Here is a 22,829-nt window from a genome sequence, read left to right on the forward strand (position 1 = left end):
TCCAGATGACAACCTCTTTATTGTTCCGAGCTGCACAATACAAACTATATGATCCTACAGATAATGTTACACTTTTGCCGTGTGTGGCACACTGATTTCTATTTAACTTCTCCTAAGAGAACGTGGATGTAAATGGCTGACGCTGAAGTTTAGCTCGAGATACACTTGAGGATATGAAACAAAACTTTTTCATTTTTGTTGCCATAGTGGGAAGACACCTCCTCATAGTGGAAAGACACTTTGGAATACATAAAACAGGGAAACGTGACAGTTATTCCTGTTCCGGGAAATATTTTCCCAAAATCAACCATGAATCACGATGACATCCATTGTGAATGAAGGATCTAATTCTATCATGTCTTTGTATATCAAATGTAAGAGTGCCCTGTTAATTCTAGACTGAAAGATCCGTCGCTCTCCAGGCTCCCCTCCTCTTTCGAGGGGAGAAAGTAGAAAGCACCCTCAAGCAACTGATCTTTCAGTCTATTGTAGTTCCTGAAGACACATTATTGATGAAGGGCATTATGTCTGTAAATTTGGTGGTAAAACGTCTCCTGATGTCCCAGTGATGGTTATCTCAATATTTCTCATTGCTCTGGCTCATATAACAAATTTCTAAAACAACATAAAATTAACAAGAATAACATGCAGAAAAGCAAACTTCTCTTCACATTCAATACATCATGTATTCAAAATAGACAATAATGTTTACTGCAATATATATATGATTGTAATATTATTACACAGGTTATACTTACACCTTGTAATTTTTGCACTACATGCTGAAATTACTTTGAACTTTCAGAAACCTAAGCAATATATAAATTGGTGGTATGAAGAACTGAAGTGATAACACAAATGGGGCTGAACAACTCCCCTACCCAATAAATGAAAGACCGGTGGTCCTGAACTTTAGTATAGTGCTGTATGCATTCTTTATGAGAAGGATGCAGTTGGATTTATTAGAGTTCAAATACCTGTCCCGAATGCACATTTTATCTCCAAATTTAGGAATGCAAGACTGTTGATACTCAAATACATGTAACATGGTTACAAGATACCACTGGAAGATAATCAAATTATGCAAAATCGAACACAACTTCTTGAACAACTATACTGAACCTGATTCAGGTTTACATTTCACACTGAGGCACTGTCCGGTACATTGTCTGTAGCTACCGCACTACATACAGCGGCGTCCTTATCAATTTGAAGCACCCGAAGGTAGTTCACTCTTTGACAGTGAAAAACTCAAATTTTTGCTCAACTCTTTTCTCAATGAAACTTTCAACAATCCTTCTGTAAAATCAAGAATAAAAATCAGAGGTCACCTTTCCAAATGTTGGTACAAGACAAACAAATTGCCTATCATGTATTAATATTTGAAAAAAAAAATGGCTATGGAAAAATAAAATTTATGATTTTCAAAAGAAAAACAACGATGGTGAAATATTTTTCTTATTCACCAAGCTCTTACATGAGTCCCACATGTAGTAGATCAGAAAAAAAGTAAAAATTTGAGTCTGGATGTCTGTGCCTAAGGTGCATTCTACCCTGAACACAAGTTTGAATCAAATAATCACCAAATTTGAACATTTTTCCCCGCGCCCTTGCTATTTAGTTCACTCTAAGTCAGAAAAAGCATAGGGTAGGACTGTTGCCACACTCAGGTACATCAGCTTGCGGGATGCTTGAACAGATTTCTTCCCCTGTAGGTCCAGATGTTTTTCCATCGTCATACGACATTTCTGCTACGTCAGTAATTTCACCGCCATCGGTCAAATCAATGCAGATCGTTTGTTGATCAGAATGTATTGAGGCACAACCTGGTAGGCAGAGGTAGACAACAAAGAGAGGGAATAGATCAGAGTGTTTGGACATCTGCTTCATAACAGGTGAAGAATAATGAATCAATCTCCTCCTTCTCATCAAATATAAACTTTTCTTCCAAGGGTATCATTGTTACAGGTCTACTGACAATTTCAATTACATTGTTTAAAGTTCTTCGGTTAGACAAGACAAATTAAGTACAGAATGACTCCGACATCATTGTTCTCAAAAATTGGATAGGTTAGTGGTGTTTTTAGTCCCTGCGGACGCAGTCTGGCAGGCGGACTTTAGATTGGGTCCCGTCCGTCCATCCATCCATCTGTCCGTCCGTCAGGTTTTTCTGTCACCCCTGAGCCAATTTTTTTCAAACTGTGTGCAAGGATAAAGTACTGTGGCATACATATGCATGCCAATTTATTACGCGATACGATCAAATATGGCCGCCTGGCGGCCATTTTGTTGCAAATTTTTCATGTTTTTGAGCCATAACTCCACTATCCCTGAACCGATTTTGTTCAGTGTTGGTACAAAGATGAAGTACTACGGCATATATATGCAAATCAATTTATTTCGTAATACAATCGAATGTGACCACCTTGCGGCCATTTTATTGCAAATTTTCATGTTTTTGAACCATAACTCAACTATCCCTGAACCGATTTTGTCTAATGTTGGCACACAGATAAAGTACTATGGCATATATATGCATATCAATTTATTTTGCGATACGATTCAATATGGCTGCCGAGCGGCCATTTTGTTGCGATTTTTTCATGTTTTTGAATCATCACTATCCCTGAACAGATTTCATTCAAACTTGGCAAACAGACATTGTATTGTAGTGTGCATGTGCATCACAATTATGGTACGAGCAGGGACTGTGTCATCAGCGAGGACTTTTTCACATATGATTACTTTAAAACGTGTCATAAGGGATATATCAGCAATATCCTTTGATGAAACTTGCAGTAGTTTTTTCCTCTTCATAAGATGCAGTTGTTCTTTGCAAAATAACATTGACATTCCTTTCAGTCAGGACAATTTGACGAGAGCTCAATCATCAACAATAACTACCGTAATCTTGCACAATAGTTTGTGTTTGAGAGGCTAATACCTTGTATTTTCAATGTAACATGTTTTATGGAGAAGAAGAAGAAAACACATTAAGTCCTTATTAAAAGTTCCAGCTACTGTCTCTTACACCATATTCAGGGATTAAATCAAACACACCTTTTTCTTGTTCGTCAGGTGAAGAATCTTGATTTGAATCTTTCTCTGAGCCAATCGGATTTGGCGTTTCTTCGTGAGGTAATATCTCAGGGATCAGGTTGGCTACTGCTTGCTCGTTTTTTGCCAGGGTGTCCTCCATGTATTGCAGTAAGCCCTCCCTGTCATCGTGGTTGACATCTAGCAGCAAGTAATACATGGCAGTTCTCTGACGAGTCTTCCTGTCGACGACTGCGTGAGGATCCTTCAAACCGGCAGCCCTGGCAGTGTACATCAAAGCTTCCCATGCTCTGCAGTGATGCTGAGACAGTCTGCCGTATGGAAACAGGTATGGGTTATCCTTCGACACAGTGACCTGGCTTCGAATTTCCGCCAATTTATCCATGGCCGCCAGTAGATCCTTTGGGATGAGCAACGGTACCTCAGCTCCATCACCTTGGGTTTGTTGAGTGAGAACAACTTTGTTGAGAAGATGTCGTAAGATGGGATCTGTACTTGCTCCGTCTTCTTGTTCTTTATCACTTCCCCTGGTTCTCAAATCCTCCCATTCCTTGAGAAGCAGACGAACTGGCGCTCCCCCATGCCAGATATTAAACATTTGTAGTCGACTAACAACCAAAGCTCGTAGACTCTGGAAGACAGAAGGATTACGATCCCTCATCCTCTTGTATATTTCTGCCATCGTGTGAGTTCGTAGTTTCTTCATCTCCTCTCTATGGAAAGCATTTCTGATTCAGGCTTCTCTGTGTCTCTGTCCAAGGAAGGAGGCTTTGCTGTGTACTTTCCTGTATCTCTCCCTGTGGACAGTGTCGCTGGTTCATGTCTTCCTGTATCTCTCCCTGTGGACAGTGTCGCTGGTTTGTGTCTTCCTGTATCTCTCCCTGTGGACAGTGTCGCTGGTTCATGTCTTCCTGTATCTCTCCCTGTGGACAGTGTCGCTGGTTTGTGTCTTCCTGTATCTCTCCCTGTGGACAGTGTTGCTGTTTTGTGTCTTCCTGTATCTCTCCCTGTGGACAGTGTTGCTGTTTCGTGTCTTCCTGTATCTCTCCCTGTGGACAATGTTGCTGTTTTGTGTCTTCCTGTATCTCTCTGCGTGGACAGTGTTGCTGGTTTGTGTCTTTCTTTACCTCTCTTCTTGGACAGTGACTCTTGTTTATTGTGTCTGCTGAGCTTTTTGCTGACCTTCAATTGATATGCTGATTTCAACTTCTGTTTCTGGGCACTGCTTACCTTGTGTTTCTGTGTGGCTTTCGCATTCCCACTTAGTTTTCGCTGAGTTGTGAAGAGGAGTTGCCACTTTGCTAGTAATTCATTATAGAAATGGTCCACTGCTTTCCCTTTGTGAACGATACCTTCAGCGGTATATTTGGCTTTCATCGTTTCAAAGGCATTCTGCAGAATGTGTCGCATTTTCCAGTGCCGTGCTTGCAAGGCATTACCTGACAATCCTGAACTACGATTGCGTATTGCTGTCACCACGACATGGAAATATTTTTTATTCAGTAGGTCTTCGCCGGCCATGCTTTCATTCCCGCTAATATTCCTGCATTGGGACAAAAGTGAGCCGAGATTCCTGATATGTTCCCTTACGAACTCATAATTCCTATTATCACAGCAGTTTTGGTACAATTTCCACCCTGTTTCCACTATCATGGTATCTTGCCGGCACAAAACACCGATGCTGTCTTGAGAGAGTCTGTCGAGCACTTTCTCCCTGTACTTTCTCTTGGAGTTTACCTCTTTCGATGGACCTGGCGAAGAATGCTGAGTAGGTAGGCATTGGTCTGTTTTGGCTTCCTCGCGATGGAGCTGCCTTGCATGTTTTGCCTTGTCACAATTTTTCAAGTATCTTTTTCCGTCCACAGGCCCTGATGAGGGTTGACTCTTGTATTGGTCAGACTCAAGCGCTCGTGATAATGTGAGAGCATGGTTTAGCGTCCTTTCACTCTTGTGCATGGTTTGTAAATGACGCGATAACTTAGCCTGTGTTTTGCCACAAAACATACAGAGAAGACGTGGGCTCTTGAACTTGTTTGTTTTCCGCATTGCTTTTTGTCCTTTGTCCTTATCGGGCGATGACATCGATGAAACCCCTAGATTTCTTTGCTCGCCAACATTATTCTCCTCAACTTGTATTGGGACCTGTACAAGTAAATACATACACTAAGAATGCATCATTTACATAGCAATATGGCACACAATCAAAGACCCTACAGAAAACGTTTCTCTTGGGACTATGATGCAATGTATAACAATAAGACATAAAAAATTTTGAGTTTTTCATCAACCAATGATTAAAACATCCCCCACATGCTTATTTCCTCATCACTTTAATAAATCTGATAGACACTCCTTCAAACTAGTAAACCAAACTTAGAAGCTGTCACACAAACGTTTTCTGAGATTCTTTGAGTTAAGCAGCGAAGAACATCCTCTTCTTTTCATTTTTGCAAAATTTGCATAAAATCTAATTGACCTTGAAGCAATCAATTAGCAATCAATTACTAATTGATTGAGCGGACAATTTTTGACCAAAAGTTAATAAACTCACCAGAAAGAAGTCTTCAAATATAACACTGTGAATATCTCTCCAAAAGAAAAAATGTGTCTGAACTTTATACGTTGGCACAGTTTGACCGGGAATTCCACAGAATTTTATTATTGTACTGTGTTTTTCCACATAACAAGTAAATACAACTAGACACAATCCTTTAAGGTAGTTTGCGCCTCGATGAAAGACTTAAACTTTTGCTCAAAATTTCCTCAAGGAATCTTTCAACCGTTCTCTTCAAAAATCAAGAATAAAAATCGGGGGTCACCTTGGAAATTTTGATACGAGAGAAACAAATAACCCAATATTTACAGATATTTAGAATTTAAAATGGCTGCCATCCCTGTGTTAACTCTATGGAGAAAAATAAAAATTTCGAATTTCGAAAAACTAAGCCGGTGAAAAGTTTTTTTACACCAAGAGCTTGAATATGAACCCCACATGTGGTATATTAGAAGAGAATTGTAAAAGTTTGAGGCACGTTCTACCTTAAGGTAGAATGCGACTCAGCAGCAAATATTCGGACTCTAAAACTTTTACAATACTCAGTTATATCACTGATGGGGACTCATTTTGAAGGTCATGGAGTAAATATCGTCATTCGTCACACTTTTGTACTAATCAAAAATTCTACCCATAGGATTTTAAGTTAACACAGTGATGAAGGCTTTTTTCATATCAAGTATCTGCAAATACCGGGTAATCATTGTAATAGCACCAAATTTTGCATGGCGACCCTTGACTTTTGTTATGGAAGTTGAAAAGGAATGCTTTAAAGTTGCCTCGTGGTGCATTTTAGTAAACTTTTAAGTCTTCTGACTGTTTCAAGATGCAGGCTACCTAAAATACACACCAAAAGTGTCTTCCTGGGGCCTGTAGCCATGTATTTCATGCCTAACTCTAACCCTAACAATTCTCTTGTATAATAGCTTCATAATCTTTGCCCTCACCTGTTCGTGGCTCTGTTGCTCGGTTGGTTTGATGCATCGTCTGCGTTTGGGACAATGATTTCGTTCACTCTCCTCAGTCACTGGCAAGACTCTATTCTCACACCAGGAATAGGTGTATGTACGGTCACATTCATGGTTCGGGCACGGGCGTTTATCAGGAATGAGTTCAAAGAGTGTGACAAACGTGTCACAGCAGTCCATCGGAACATGGGTTCCAAGAATCTGCCGCAGTTCCTGATCTGTCAACTGAGATAATAAGAGGGTAGGATATTTGTCAACTTTATGTCTGAACAAATTGAAGAAGTGAACACAATTTCCTAGTAGAACAAAGGACTTAACCCTTTGAGTGCCACAGCCAACTTTTGTTGCCTTGATGGAATATATTGCCAACAACTTTTTTTAGATGTATACAATTTTTTTCAGATTTTTCCCAAAATTTTGTTAAAAAATTGCAGCAAATGAAAAGTTGTGGCCATTTGGTCCAAAACTACCAAAATAAAATACAGCACATTCATAAAAATTCATAAAATGTTACACTGAAATTTTGGTGGGGAAAATTACAGCACTCAAGGGGTTATCGCATAAAGTGAGTTTCGATTTGGTGACACAACTCGAGACGGACACATCGTATGTACATTATAAACTATTAGCATGGGTACCACACATTGATAAATGACAGTAAACTAGCATGGGGCTGATCTGTCTAGACAGACAGCTGATCACTTGATTACACTTTATCTACAATGTAGCTATTTTCACAGTTTCAGTTGAAAGCTATAACAAGAAAATGTTTTTTTTTTTAGTTAGTTTCAGCTGAGAAAACCTAATCACAGTTATATTGTAGATCAAGTGTAATCAATTTTTCATATCTCAGTCCAGAAAGAGCTGCCCCCTGCTGTGTCGTGATCTTGAAATGTGTCATGAAACCCAAACAAATCATTTGTCCAGTGTATGTAACAGTCAATGTCAACAACCACTAATTAATGCGAGAACTAGGGATTGAGAACTGCCCCTTTAAATGGTGAAACATTTATGAGAAGATGTGTTATGATTTTAAATTACAAACAAAATTGATGAAATCACTTCAGTGGTTATGTGTCATATATATCAAGTACCAGTATTAAGTGAAAGTTTCCAAAATATTATCACGACAGAAATACATGTGAATCAAAGTCCATGAATATATCAGACAATCTCACATATAGGTAATGTGGCAAACCAGTTCTTTCCAAGGAAGATATCTATATATTTATCTACCTACATGTATCTTATCATAGCATGAAAAATCACAGAATTAAATCTGATCATCTACATGATGCAAGGATGGCGGAGTTATGTCATACACGGGTCAGTTTTTAAATGCTAAGTATTGCAGTGTAGAGACAATCAATGTATAGTTGGAGGACTAATTTTTTATTTGCTAATTTCTACCCTAGACCTACATGTATATTGGGCCACTCCTGTATGGGACTTGAGCGAGGGAATATTTTAAATACTTGAAGTGTCCATTCATTTGTAATTTTTTCTTTTTCCTGAAAAATTAGGTAAATTGTTTCTCTGGTACCCGAATTTGCAAAGTGACCAAGATTTTTTAATTTTGATTCCTTTGAGTGCCATAATTTTCCAACCAAAAATTTCAGTGCAACACTGTACAAATTTTTATGATTTTTTTGTGATGTTTTGAGAACTTTCGATCACATTGACATCACTTTTCAAGGGCTACAGTTTTCGATCAAAATGTTAGTAAAAATTAGAGAAAAAAAATTGTCTCGGTTTAAAGAAAATTTTTACGTTATACAGCAAACCCTGTCTAAACTGAACCATTCAAGGACTGAGAAAATTGTTCACTTTGGAGAGGTGTTTGGATTATTGAGGTCCTTTTAACATAGAGTTCTATTGGAATGGGACGGGAAAGGGGTTCAGTTTAGACAATTTCCAGTTTAGATAGGGTTTGGTTTAGACAGATTTCACTGTAATACTTGTATTTATACAGGGGACAAAAATTGATTTACAGTTTTGAGGCATATATTACCTCAAGTTTACAATTCTTACCTTTGGTAAGGCTTCCATCAAACAGACGTCCTGTTTACACTGCACCAAACTCAATCCGTAATGACTCAGAAGCTGTAACTGTATGAACGGGTTGCTACAGTCCACACACTGACACGCCTCATTGCAGGTAGTATTTGATTTCACACAGGGGCAGCGGTCAGCAGAGCATCTCGTCGCACATCCACAGGACTCTGGTCTGTAACGTTCGGCCGCACCCTGACATCTGACTGTTGTATTGGAGGTCACTAACCTCTTGGAGAATCGGCGTAGTTTCTCCATTAGCACAGGAGCTCCATGGTCTGTTGAAGCAATACATGTTGAAATTTAGGAATCCCAAATGGCATAATTCAGTGTTGCAGCCATGACACGCCCTTGCAACAATGTCCCAAAAATCAAACCTGTTGTCCTGCATTCTCGCGAACTACGCGTCACCTGGGGCACACTCTAGAGTCGACTATCTTGGGTGTCGTCTATAAGTAATATCTGATACTGATGATGATCTTTGTTTTGCATTATTATTAGTTCCAGAGACCAGCTCTGGAACTGTTAGTTTTTGCTCACTTTCCTTCTTTCTTTCTTTCTTTCTCTATTTCCGGTATTACTATCATAGAACATGCTATACACAAATTTTACCTTAATTACCCAGAATGCATTGCGACACGCTTATGACGTCATCGCTCAGCTCGGACGGGTTTTACGGGCATTTCTTGCGTGTTTATTTATTTATTTGTTATTCTCCATTGCTCGACTATCATATTGCGTTCAGCAATTCATAATTCTAGCTTTCTTTCGCTTTGTTTTTTGTTGCTTTTTGATTTTATTTTTCTCTAAATACTCGCCGTACGTGGCGCTATACTGTTTCGCCCGAATGCTCATGAGATAACAATGGCGGCGGATTTCGCTCGCATAGAGAGCAAAAAATATGCTTTCCATAAGTTTACAAGCGCGGCTGGGCACATCGTGTACCTAGGCGAGGTGGGTGTGCTCGAAAACGAAGATCAATGCAAAATTTGGATTCAAAATCGGCTGTTTTGGCGGAGAAACTGCCCGCCGTATTTCTGAGGAGCCACCAGCGGTTTTTCCTATATCAGTCTGCGAGGCCGTTTAACGCCGGTAACACACAGCCCTGTCACCGCATCACAAGGGCATGCGTTGGCTGCACGTTAAAGCAGCTCAACTTTCCAAGATCAAACGGTCAGTATCTTGTGAAAACAGCGACATTGCAATGAAAATCGTTTTAGTCTGTGCTTTTAATCAAATGACAATGCAATTGTGGCCTCGGTTTTCAATTTCAACGGCCTAGGTCCGATCATGGATGTAAAAAATAGATCCCATGGTCCGATGTTTCCTCTCGTCTGATCATCGTCGTAAACCACGCGCCTCTTTACGGCAACAACTCAGCGCTACCCGTCAAGCGATTGATTTTTGCGTAGGTCAGCGGAGCGAAAATTATTGCTCTGGCTCGCGAGAATGTCGTCTGATATACATTTCCGTGCGTTGTCGCCCCCGTATGTATCTGTTGCGTTTTTACCGTACATGTAGTCATTTGTAATCTGTGGACTGCCTCGCTTTTAGTTGTATTATGGTGTTTACTGCTAGCAGCCCTAACTATAGGTACGTGCTTGAATATTAAAATCCAAAGCACTCTTTCATTCTGCACCTATCTTTGTCACACATTCTCTTGTTTCTTCCGCTGCTCTGGTCTCTGGAACTTCGCTTTTGCTTGCAAATGCTTTCTAGTTTTGAGGCTTATATTTCCATGGTGCTGTAATTAGAAGTAATTAAAATGCTGCATTTGATATTATGACTTGCTTGTAGTTTGACTGAGCTCTCTGACTGGTGGCAGCTATGGTATACTAGCTGCTACAATTTATTTGCCTGAAATTCAAGTATGGTAAAGCAGTCCTTGTGACTTGAATGTTGTTTTGTGAAAATAATTTGTTACAAAATAGTACAAAGTTGATTAACAATACTGATACATGTTGTCCCAGAAATGTGCAAAATGTCCTCAAGAATAAACGGTAGGGGGCCATAGTGCCCTCTGGTTTACAGTTCCTGGCTGCAACACTGAAAATTTATTTTTCAAAGGATGGCACACTACTTTCTCTGTAATTTAACTTTTTCAGCCCTTCCTGAGAAGTCTTTGGGCTGATGTGCAGCGTCTTGGAAGCCGGTATCCAATAAGATGGCTGAATCTTACCATTGTAATAAAATAATACAATAAGACTCCCTAAGTTGCTGAAAACAGTGACAATCGACCAATCAGATATGACCTTCTGAGCATGTAGCACATCAGCAGAAGTCTTTCTTAGAATGCTACATATGGGGCATGTTATTACCCTACTGTTTTGAACCAACTTGACCTGACGGTGACAATGAACACAGCAGGATAAAGGGTTTAAAGTTGACCATCCCTGTTTAGGGATGACTTTATCTATTCGGACAGAAGTAGTAGGATAGTTTGAACTGCAGTCCATCAAAAATTGAGCATTAATTCTTGCAACTAAATTCACTCTAGTTGGGAACTGTAACCAGTGTGACACATGGCAGAAAGGAAGGTAAAGGAAAATACACCTAAAGGCTTTTGCCAGGCGGTCAAAGTGAACATACAGTCAATTACCGCCCACGATTGTACGTATACTTTTTCCAACAAGTTCACGTCAGTCCTGTGGTCCCGGACTGACTGTTTTCCAGAAGGACCAAGAATTTTGACATGCAGGAGGTCCTTGAGACCGACCCAAAATATGTACTGGATTATTTCTGTAGCCTACTATTCTCACAAATATTCGTTTTTACAAATAAATGTACGTTATTTTCCGCAATCCAAATTATCCAGCATATAGGATGTATGCATCGTGTGAAACATTGGACCTGGTTATGTACGTCAGGATGCGAGGGTAATTGAATTCACGGCAGCACAAAGTATTCTAAACAGCCTGCACCATCGTTAATCACCCCGGTTTCATTACTTTTAACGTATCAAAATAATCCTTACATTGATCAGATTATCAAAATATTCAGTCATTTCAGTATCTAGTCTTTGAGCAAAATAATATATTGGTCTGTCGAACATTGGCCGACGTTACTGAGCATGCAACTGTATACATCTTTCAAGAGAATGACAGTGTGCAATTCCAACCACGCCACCTGAGTTGTTGATAAAGTTTCTGTAGTTTGCAGTTTTCTTCTGTCTTATTCCATGGTTTATGGTTTTGTGCAAGAATAAATGGTTCACAGCAGCCAAAAGTCCTGACAGATAAGTGTTTCCAAGAAGCTGCAGGTAAAAACAACACTGTGATATGTGGTTTTAGGACGAGTTGGTAGTATAATGATGGTATTATACTTGGAGTGAAGTGGCGTGGGACGAGTTAGTACTTGGGACAAGGTGCAGTGGTTTTGGTATGAAATGGTTTTGGTACGAAGTTGTGTGGGGTGACTTCTATTTTGGCGCGAAGAGTCTGGACCCCATTTTGACTGTATTATGTTGTTGTACAAGATCTTACTTTTCAGATCAGTGGATCTTCTCAAAAAACCCTCTTAAAACAGAGGGAAAGCTCCAGATTGTAAATCGAAACTAATCTTGGCATTTCTACTTTTGGACAAAAAAGTACACGATTTTCAACTTGTTTAATATACAATTTTAATTGACAATGATTAGAAGACTGATCACGCCGATACAAGTCAACAATTGTGTCTTTATTGACTTCAGACAAGTAACTCTTCCAAGTTAAACCCTGGCTTGAAAAGGCCCAGGGATCCGAATTAACTGAAGTGTTAAGAAGATTATGATGCTTTCTGTCTTTTGTCTTCTTTTGAAATTGCAATCATTATACAAATATATTGCCAGATTTTTGGATTAAGTCCAAGGGGGAGGGGGGTAGGACCAAACTTTAACATATACGATATGGAACATCGAATGGTGTAAGTTAGTGATGACAGGCAGAGTTGTGGGGTAGTGCTCTACACGTCCAGTTCAACGTATTCACTCTCATTCACTGGAGGCCAGCCAATTTGGGCCAAATTACCCCTGATGAAATGTACTGGAAAGGGGGGGGGGGCTGTGGTAGACTGACTTTCAGATTAGAAAACGCATTCGAACTAAAACACCACTGTCACGGACAATTCAAAAATGTTGTCACACAGGAAAAGTGTGACGAACCACTCAAGCTAAAGAATTGCGTCCCCGTCTTTATATACGCCCCTTGTGCGCATTGGGCCCACTGTTAGACACTGGCCGGGCGCGACGATTAGTTCTAGAGTGGTGACCTTCGTCCAGAGCGTTGGCATGGGGCGTATACAGAGACAGGAGACGTTTGTAGATTGTAATAATCATTCTTCAGTTATTGTGGTTCAAGTGTCTGTGCTTGCGCCTGCATTCATACACGGCCCCTCTAGGCTCTATCCATGGAGTAGCTCCATGCTCTATCTATATTTATGATCACAGTCCCTCTATGTGGATAGAGGGACTGTGATGTGATAGAGGGAACGTGGATTCATATGACAGACAGGATCAAAGTCGACCGACCTGTTATGTCTACTGACAAGTGCAGTATAACTATCGTCAAAGTGCAAAACCAGTACTACCAGTACACTGTCCGCTGACATCCCGATGAATGCATTCTGTCACAACGTTGTCCCTGAAGATTGCGGTAAAAAGAGACTCACCAGATCTGATTCCACGGTATACGAAAGGGTCAATAAATAAAAGAAAACAGCCTATGTGACAAAACAAGCGTCCAAAGAGCTAAACTTACCGTCAACAGACGAATCTAAATCCACATCGGATTTATCGTTGTCGTCGTCGGAGTGACATCGTTTCTTTTGGCTTGTCAAACCTCGATGCGAGTCTACGGCAGGCGAGTGATCCATTTTCTCAGCCATGCACGATGAGATCTGCGTGTGGATGTGTCAGCGATCAAGAAGCAGAGAAAAAATCTGTGCACCGTGCTGCATACATTAATCCGTGTTTACATATTCAATTCCATGGAGAGCGCGCTTTTTATGTAAATAGCAAGGCTATTCCATTAGATCATGGATGGTGCAGATGTCCCGATAGAAGAACGCGATCGCTATTATCTGTAAATACAAAGCCTGACAGTTACACCTCCGTGGCTGGATTAAGAACATTACTACGTTGTTTCAAAGAATATTCCTAAATTACTCAAGGTGTCAACAATTCCACGGTCAACAATTCCACAATGGGTGCATCGACTGTTGGACGCATATATGATATTGGACATCCCCACCACCAATAAAACATGGCTTGTCCCACATGAGTGCCGGGGCGATGCCGAGCTGAGGAACGCCCTGTGCAACTTACTAAACCCCGGCAAGAGCGGGTATTTAAATTCTTGAAGTGAAAATCTGACGATTTCAACTTCTCTATAGGCAAGTAATACAGTAACCTCTGACAAGTTATTGAACTTCAACAACTGACACTTCACAGCACAATCAGACCTGCAGTTTGGATATCGTTCCCAGGCATAAGGGGTAGAACATATGACATCGAGTGGGGGCCCGGGGGGGGGGGGAGGGGGACTTTTAAGATTTCAGGGGGAAAGAAGACTCCAAGAAGATTTCAAGGAGAAAAATCCCAAGGATGCCTTTGAAAACAAAATCCAGCCAAGGATGCCAAAAAAATTAAAAAAGATTGCCAACAGATATTGTAAAAATAATTATTATTTATGCAAAAACACTTTGTCTTTACTTAAAAATTTTGGCTCGCCCTCCATTTTACTAGTAACATTTTATGACCATATTAATTTTCAGTGTGCGCTTTGGTCTCACCACTAACATCTTTTATTTTCGTCACACCCCTTTGTCATGACATTTCACAACACATGACTTCATTATATTTTCATATGCACTAATTTGATTAATATTTTACCTCACACTTTTGCCTGGTCCTAGCGTTTCGATTTGGAATGGTATTATTCACTTGTTGCGCTTATGGTTTCTCATCCTTGCACCTGAAAATATCTTGAATACTCAACAGAGTTTGTCATTCCATTTCAGTACTCTTGCAATTTGGACTGTCATTTTTATATCTAGAGTATTGGACTGTATTTCTCTGATTTCTAAAGTATTGACCTGCCATATCTTTGTTTCTACAATTTTTTGACATGGTGTCATTCAGTTCAAAGTGAAGGCCATTACTTTAGAATAAGAACTTGAAATATTATGTAATGCAGATCAATTGCATGTAATGTGATGTGAATTGCTTCAATAAAGTGTATGTTTCTGAGTGTTCATTTTCCTTATTATTTGGTCGCAATTCAATTTTGTCCTGCACTTTTAGTGAACTGTCATTCAGGTTTTTCATGCAGTTTAGTACAGTCTATTTCATTTCTCCTACAGCATGATCATTGAATTCCATGTCACTACTCCACTTAACAAACTATCATTCTATTTCACTTTGAAGGACAGTACGCTATGGAATTTCACATCCTATTTTGCCTCTACAGGACTTCAGTATATTTATTAACATATAGAGATTGTCATTCTTTTTCAACTCTACAGACTCATTCTCTTTCACATCCACAGACCAACATTCAATTTCACTTCATTCCAATAGCACACAACATCATTCCACACTGATCATCATTCTATGATCATGAGTATGTTGACTGTAACTCCATTTATTTATGGCAGTGCAGGCTGTTATACAAGACTGCATCTGACTATGTACAGATTAATTGCCGTCTATGAACAAAAAAACAAACTATAGTTTCTAATGATATTTGCTTTATCCAATAACTCTAGGATGACATTCTGAACACTGATTCATTCACTTTAGTGACTGTTACATTTATTCAGCGGCAGCTTCTGACCTAGACTGAAAGATCCGTCGCTCAAGGGTGCATGCTCTCTACACTCCCCCTCTTACATAAAGAGCGCCCTCGAGCAATTGATCTTTCAGTCTACTTCAGACCATAAGCCTTTTCTTCTCTAATGCTATATATTCTCCACACAACATGTACGTTGAAACGATGTCCAGCTTGATGCAAAACCTGGACCCTGGAGCAGACCAATCACGTTTGAGTAAATATGGACCAATTGGATTATTTTTCTTAGTAACCAATTTACACAAAGCTATAATTAATGAGTAATTTTCCTGTGTGACGGGTCACCAGCTTTTTCAAGGAATCCAGGTTTTAATGGCTTCATAGTTCAGAATTCTCTATTTACTAAGTTCTGTAAACAAAAACATTAAGTTTTTGATATGCTTTCCTTCAAGTGCTGATGTCTATGACTGCCATCAAAGAACCTTTCTCATTACCCACATCATTTGTTGATTGACTATTTCAAAAACATCTCAAATTTTTTATGAGTAGGAACTTCACCCATGTGCAATGCGTATCAGCCTGCACAAGTAAATTAAAATCCACAGTTCGGTTGAGAGCTTTTGACACCTTGTGCTTGACATGGAAAGCAAACCCTCATGAAAATTCTGGCACAGATGAAAACCATTCATAGTAGACCTACGATAGAAGTGTAAAGTCTATCATCAAATCATTAACCCTCTGAGCGTCAAAGTCAATTTTGGTCACCTTTATAAAATATACCCTCTTCAAATTTTTTCAAGATTTTGCCAGAATTTTGATAAAAAACTGTAGTCAATGAAATGTGATATTCATTTGGTCCAAAATTATCAAAAAAATATCACTAAAGTTCATAAATATTGGCAAAATGTTACATTTAAATTTTGTTGGGAAAAATTAGAGCATTCAAAGGGTTAATAATCTAATAGTTGCAAAGGTCTCATTGTTTTATATTGCTGTAAATAAAAAGACAGTAATACCCGTATTACAACAGGCTGATACGAACAACTTATAACTGGAAGTGTTTTTATAAGCACAATGAGAAATGCAATGTAGCTGTGCTTCCATACAGCATACGCTAACTTCACTGTACGGTATTTGAAACAGAAAGCTAGATTCTGCTCAGTGATACCCAGTATACCAATACCTGAAGTGGCCTGGATGTATAAACAACACTATCATGGTGGTGGTGGTTCTTAATCCTCTAATAGTGAATCAGTCCGTAGTCTGTGCTGGTGGAAAATTTTGATGAGGTATGAGAAAGCCATGTACAAATACTGGAAGCACAGAAACGGAGAGTCCCTCACATCAAGACTTGAAAAACATGTGTAGGACTTGGCCAGCCTTTCTCGTGATATAATTTCACATTGACCTTTCATTTCATTGAGAGTGCTTTTAGAAGAATGTGTCCGGCTGATAAAGATACGCGTTGAGCCAACCAGAGAAATGTGATATGTAATCTTAAAGTCATCAGTTTCAAAAGGAGTTCTGTCTGCCATACTGACACTCTGAGCAATAATATCAGTGTTTGGTACAGACTGTCTAGAACTGCGGGGTTGGGTTGTTTTGGATCTGTATACAGATTCTGATGGCATCATGCTACAGGCTGTGGCAAAAACAGGTGCATGACCTGTTGTGCTCGTTGGTGGCTCCCTTTCGCAAGTTGCTGTTGATGTGCTGGGCTTGTGCACTGAAGATGTTTCACTGGGATGAGTTGCCAGAGTTTTGTTTGCCATCAATGACGACATCTCAAGGAAAGTACCTTTTGCAGTCACACTTGCTTGTTGTGGACTTTTGTTCTGTAAGAAAATAGTATTTGCAGAGATCACCAAACTCATGTAGGGCCCTAGATCATTTTCATCATGTTCTGGCTGAAAGTTATGTTTATCGTGATGAACTGGCAAATTTCCACCAAATTTCTCAGTGAAATGGAATGAACAGAGCTTGTGAAGTCGAGTCAAACTTCAGAATTGAAAATATCACTGTAAGTAACTTAACCCTTTCACCCCCAGTTCCCGGTATACAGGTCCAACTTTACCATGGAAAACAATGGATTTGGGACAAACCATGGTGGTGAAAGGGTTAAAGCGTTTCCAAATTTCTCAGTGAAATGGAATGAACAGAGCTTGTGAAGTCGAGTCAAACTTCAGAATTGAAAATATCACTGTGAGTAACTTAACCCTTTCACCCCAGTTCCCTGTATACAGGTCCAACTTTACCATGGAAAACAATGGATTTGGGACAAACCATGGTGGTGAAAGGGTTAAAGCAGCAGTAAGTGTAACTATTGACAAATAGTATTTTTGTTGCATGTATCTGCATTTTTGTTACATGTATCAAGTACAGTGTCTTCCTACAACATTTTGAAATACTCAGTATTTGGTTTGCTTATATGTGTCAGTGTGTGACATGCATTGTCACTGTCGACAGGTGAATTCATGTCAAGACCTGAATTTCATTACAAATACTGACATACAATGCGACAGATCTACAGTCAACACCGTCAGGCTGAGTACTGGGTATTTCAATACACTGTGGGAATTACACCGAGCAGCCGTTGCTGACACATACAAACTCCTGACAAAACATTATCAATTGTTACAGCTGATCCATGAAAGTCAGTATAAAAAGTGTCAAAGTAATTCTACATGGATGATGGCGACATTCAAAGTAAAAAATACTTACTGCACTTAATGCAATTGGAATTCGTTCTAAATTATCTGCTGTATGTGATCTGTCTACATATTCCAGGAGAACGCTGGTTGAAGATGACATCTGTGTTCCACAGACTGGGAAAGACACCATGGTGGCAGAACGAGAACTGAAAATAAGGATTTACCATGTGGAATGTAACGATGACATTACAAAGTGTGTGAAGCTATTCTTTCGTTGATTATTACAAGTATTTCACAAATCCAATTATGCTCATTTCATCACAGCCTGATACAGAAACATGAAGGTTGCAATATCAGTCAAACTGCATATTATAATAACAAATCTTGCCAGTCTGTCGTATGTTTCATATGTCTTTGATATGTAGGAATTGAATCTAATTAAAGTGGGTAAGGAAAATTTATTTTGGTGATCACCAGTCATGTGATTATGAGCCTCATCAGACCCTATGGATTTGATACAGAAACTACCCCTTACAGTGACTTTGACTGTGACAAACAGTTTTTGGTATCTGTATGCTATACAACAAAGTGATTTGATGTTTTATCAAAAGGACCACCAGATCAGTGATATGACATGAACAAGAGGATATCTTCAGTCGGCCATGTGACCATCACCTTAAATTTTTGAATATGAACGGCAGCGTAAATCTGATTGGTTTGATTCAAACCCTTCAGTGAATCGCGGTCATTTTGTGGAGTGACCGTGGGTGAACGTGTCTGATGTACAGGATTCAATCCCATTCCTGAATGTTGTATTTATGGTGCATGTTCTGAGATTACCATTGTTATTGAAATGTCAGGTGTGAAGACGGAACTGACCAAAGACACCTTACCTTATTCGGAATTGCTGTCCAAGTCCTTCCTTGGTTAAGATCAAGTTCATGACATTTACTATTATTTCATCAAGTTGGTGCTCAGTGGTATGTGATATCTGGCTGACTTTGATGAGGGTGATGGTGTCATGGATGTCTGTAATGGTCTCATGTGATAGTGCTCCTTCTTCCATTGTCGCTGCCAACGACGCAGTCACTGATCTAAACTGTTGCTATTGATGTGGATGAAGGCGCAGGAAAGGAGAATATGTCAACATATGCAGTGGCTTAGAATGTACAGATGTGATATAACATGTACAAAAAAATCATCCATGACATTCCTCCTCTCTAACCCCCCACCCCCTCCCCACCCCCAGGCTGGATAGCAGCATTTTAGTAGCAGTCATAACATTAGAATGCAAATATTGATTATGGTAAACATCAACGGGATAAACAACCTTCTTGAGTGAAAAAAATGCTGAAAAATTTTCCCAAGGTAATGTCTACGATCATCAAATTTATCCCTTATTTTGTGTCCTTGCAAAGCTTTTTGATATCTTCATCCCTTATTTCCTATTAAACAGTGTTTTTGAACCAAACCATGGTAGTGATAAGGTTACAGAATGTTTACGGCAGATTTTGGCTCAAACTGGAATTTAAGATACAAAATTGACTCAGAATGACTTCCAGTGAGTTTGAGGTTGGAAAAGACAGCCGGACTGCCATAGAAAAACTCACTGTTAGCTCATATTTATTGCGCAGCACAACAAATTTATATTGATGTGCTTATTGTCCTTGGACCAGTTTGATCCAGGCAAATCAGGTATACCTGAGTAATGACTGCTCGACAGGTAAAAAGAAAACCACGATGAGAGTCTCTGGTTTGGTTCGGAAACGTGTTTGAATACTTACTCGAAAGCTTCGTAATTCATCTCCTCCCTGCACTACCTTTTCATCAGCTGCAATGAATTGATCAAATAATATCCGTATGTATTCCAAGACCGGATCATCTGTAGCCGAAGTGAGGGAGCCATAATCAGTGATTGAACAATTATCAATGCCCTAGTATGCCTAAAGTCACATTAAATTTGGAGACTCTCAAAGTAATGTTTTAGGAATTCTTCACATATGTTTTTGTGAGTGATCTTCCTGACAAGACAAGAGTCAGCTGAAAATGATGTTGCAGTTTGACCATAGACAGTAGAGAAATCTTTACTGTCTATGGTTTGACGTCCTCTCTTGCTCAGATTCATTTGGTGGTCGGACTGAAATAGTGTGATCAGGGCAGAGGGAATCCAGGATAACCAAACAAACAAGCAAATAAACAAATAAATATGAAGAAATAATAATTTGAACCAGAATTGACTATCCCTACACGCTCAACTCTCCAGGACCATGGCACAGTCCCTCAATCCCCAGGATAGAGAGACTGTGACCAGGGTAAAGCATGTACACAATTTGTTACTGTGAGAGAGACCATGCTATAATGGTCAATACCTCCACTACAAACAGATTTACCTGCTAGCTGTGTATGCAAGTTTTCAATGACGTCATTTTCCACAATGCTGGGGCGTTGAAGGACGACACCTCCTACAGATATTGGTTGGAAAAGGATGGCTTTCAGCTGTTCATTACAAAAATAAAATGGACCTTGTGTGGGCATAATACAACGTTCAATGGGCAACTGCACTCGCACGACTTCGAAGTTCAGCCTTTGAACATGAACTTCTTTCCACTGATTTGTTGACGGCCCATGAGTCCCTGGGTCATCGGAATCGCTCGATCCGTCACCAAACTCGGAAGGTGGAGAAGTCTCTACATTGCTAAATCTGAACAAGCATCTTTGATGACACAGTCCCCGCTTGTCCATTTTGTTATTATCTTTGGTGTCTAGGTAGCTGTGGTCTAGGTCGCTGTGGAATGACATTGATGCAAGGGGTGCATCAGGCCTGTGACTTGCATAGTAAAGTAATCTGAGGAACGTTCAATAAATGACTCATCTCTGCCGGTAATGACCACTGAAGGAACTTTGAATACATCACACATAACGATGCCCTCACTGCCTCTAGTGTCATGACGGCACATACTGTACACATGGTTTGGTGAAATTTTCGAAGTGCTATGGGATCGGGTATGTTGTTGTCATCAGCCATCAGCCATTTCGAATCATATAATGAAACAAATTAATGTGCACAAGAATGCAGCCATAGTATTTTATCTTCGTATCACGTTTGAACAAAATCAGTCCATCGAGAGACAGTGACCTATGTTTATGTTTCAAAGACATAAAAAAATCAAACCAAAATTGAAATCAAATGGCTGTCTATTGACCATATGGATCATAGCACAAAATTAGTAGACATGCATATGTATGCCATAGTACTTTATCTTTGTACCAAGTCTCAACAACATTGGTTAAGGAATATTTGCATATGATTAAGCCTCAAAGACATGAAAAAATCCAAAAATGACCATCGGGCAGCGATATTGGAAAAAAATGACAATCTGGCAGCCATATTGGAACATGTCACGAAGTAAATTGACATGTATGCCATAGTGCTTGATCTTTGTGCCAACTTTGGACAAAATGGGTGTAATGACTTTGAATTACGATTCAAAGACATGCAAAATTCCAACAAAATGGCAGTTCTGCAGCCATATTGGATCCTATCGCAAGGTTAATTGATACATGCATAATGCATACCATAGTACGTGCTTTGCCTTTGTGCCAAGTTTGAACAAAATCGGTTCAAGGATGTTTGAGTTACGGTTCAAAGACATGAAAAAATCGCAAAAAAATGGCCGCCTGTCAGCCATATTGGATCATTTCACGAAATAAATTGGTGTTCATATGAAGGGCATACTGTTTTGCTTTTGTGCCAAATTGAACAGAATCGGTTCAAGGATGTCTGAGTTATGGTCCAAAGACATGAAAAATCGCAACAAAATGGCCGCCTCACGCCCATATTGGATCATATCGCAATATAATTTGACATGCATATGTAGGCCATAGTGTTATGCCTTTGTGCCAAGTTTGAACAGAATCGGTTTGAGGATGTTTGAGTTATGATTCAAAGACACGAAAAATTGCAAACAAAATGGCCGCCTCGCGGCCATATTGGATCGTATCGTAAACTAATTTGACATGCACATGTAGGCAATAGTGTTATGCCTTTGTGCGAAGTTTGAACAGAATCTGTTCAAGGATGTCTGAGTTATGGTCCAAAGACATGAAAAATCGCAACAAAATGGCCGCCTCGCGCCCATATTGGATCATATCACAAAATTATTTGACATGGATATGAAAGCCATAGTGTTATGCCTTTGTGCCAAGTTTGAACAGAATCTGCTCAAGGATGTCTGAGTTATGGTCCAAAGACATGAAAAATCGCAACAAAATGGCCGCCTCGCGGCCAAATTCGATCGTATCACAAAATAAATCGACGTGCATCTGTAGGTCATAGTGCTATGCCTTTGTGCCAAGTTTGAACGAAATTGGTTCAGCAGTGTCTGAGAAACTGTTGATGACGGACGGACGGACGGACGGACGGACGGACGGACGGACGCACAGACGGGACCCAATCTATAAGTCCCCGCCGGACTTCGTCCGCGGGACTAACAAGCATCTTTGTCCTCTGCAAGTTCTGGACGATGTCGGGGAAAGTTCGCAACTTGCGTTGTCGTCGCTGTCACTATCTCGCTTTCGCTTTCTGCGAAGTACCTCATCTCCATAGTCTGTGGACGCCATTGATGAAGATCTCTTCGAGTTTCGGACATGAGTTTGGCCTTTGCATGTTGTTTCACCCCAACAATGTCATTGGTTTCGAACTTCTATTCACGTGTGTGTAGCTTTTCGCAAATGACCCGGAAGTACTAGCACGTGATCCTACCGTGAAATTGAGGGCGTACTT

At 39.8% G+C, this 22,829-nt stretch overlaps 2 protein-coding genes across 2 annotated transcripts; both read right to left on the bottom strand.

Annotated features, from left to right (window-relative positions):
- Nucleotides 1–13,586, bottom strand: LOC139141919 (uncharacterized). Its single transcript, XM_070711682.1, has 5 exons — nucleotides 13,365–13,586; nucleotides 8,611–8,909; nucleotides 6,559–6,804; nucleotides 3,061–5,199; nucleotides 1–1,826 (listed from the first exon to the last, which is right to left on the bottom strand). Exons 1-4 carry the CDS (start codon nucleotides 13,489–13,491, stop codon nucleotides 3,760–3,762), a joined length of 2,112 nt encoding a protein of 703 aa, XP_070567783.1. The 5' UTR covers nucleotides 13,492–13,586; the 3' UTR covers nucleotides 1–1,826; nucleotides 3,061–3,759.
- Nucleotides 13,587–15,228: 1,642 nt separating this feature from the next.
- Nucleotides 15,229–21,799, bottom strand: LOC139141920 (uncharacterized). The gene is made up of 5 exons (XM_070711683.1): nucleotides 20,437–21,799; nucleotides 19,831–19,928; nucleotides 18,940–19,151; nucleotides 18,117–18,252; nucleotides 15,229–17,230 (listed from the first exon to the last, which is right to left on the bottom strand). Exons 1-5 carry the CDS (start codon nucleotides 20,843–20,845, stop codon nucleotides 16,628–16,630), a joined length of 1,458 nt encoding a protein of 485 aa, XP_070567784.1. The 5' UTR covers nucleotides 20,846–21,799; the 3' UTR covers nucleotides 15,229–16,627.
- Between the last annotated feature and the right edge of the window lie 1,030 nt (nucleotides 21,800–22,829).

The sequence above is a fragment of the Ptychodera flava genome, chromosome 10, assembly GCF_041260155.1.
Source record: "Ptychodera flava strain L36383 chromosome 10, AS_Pfla_20210202, whole genome shotgun sequence".
Taxonomy (NCBI): Eukaryota; Metazoa; Hemichordata; class Enteropneusta; family Ptychoderidae; genus Ptychodera; species Ptychodera flava.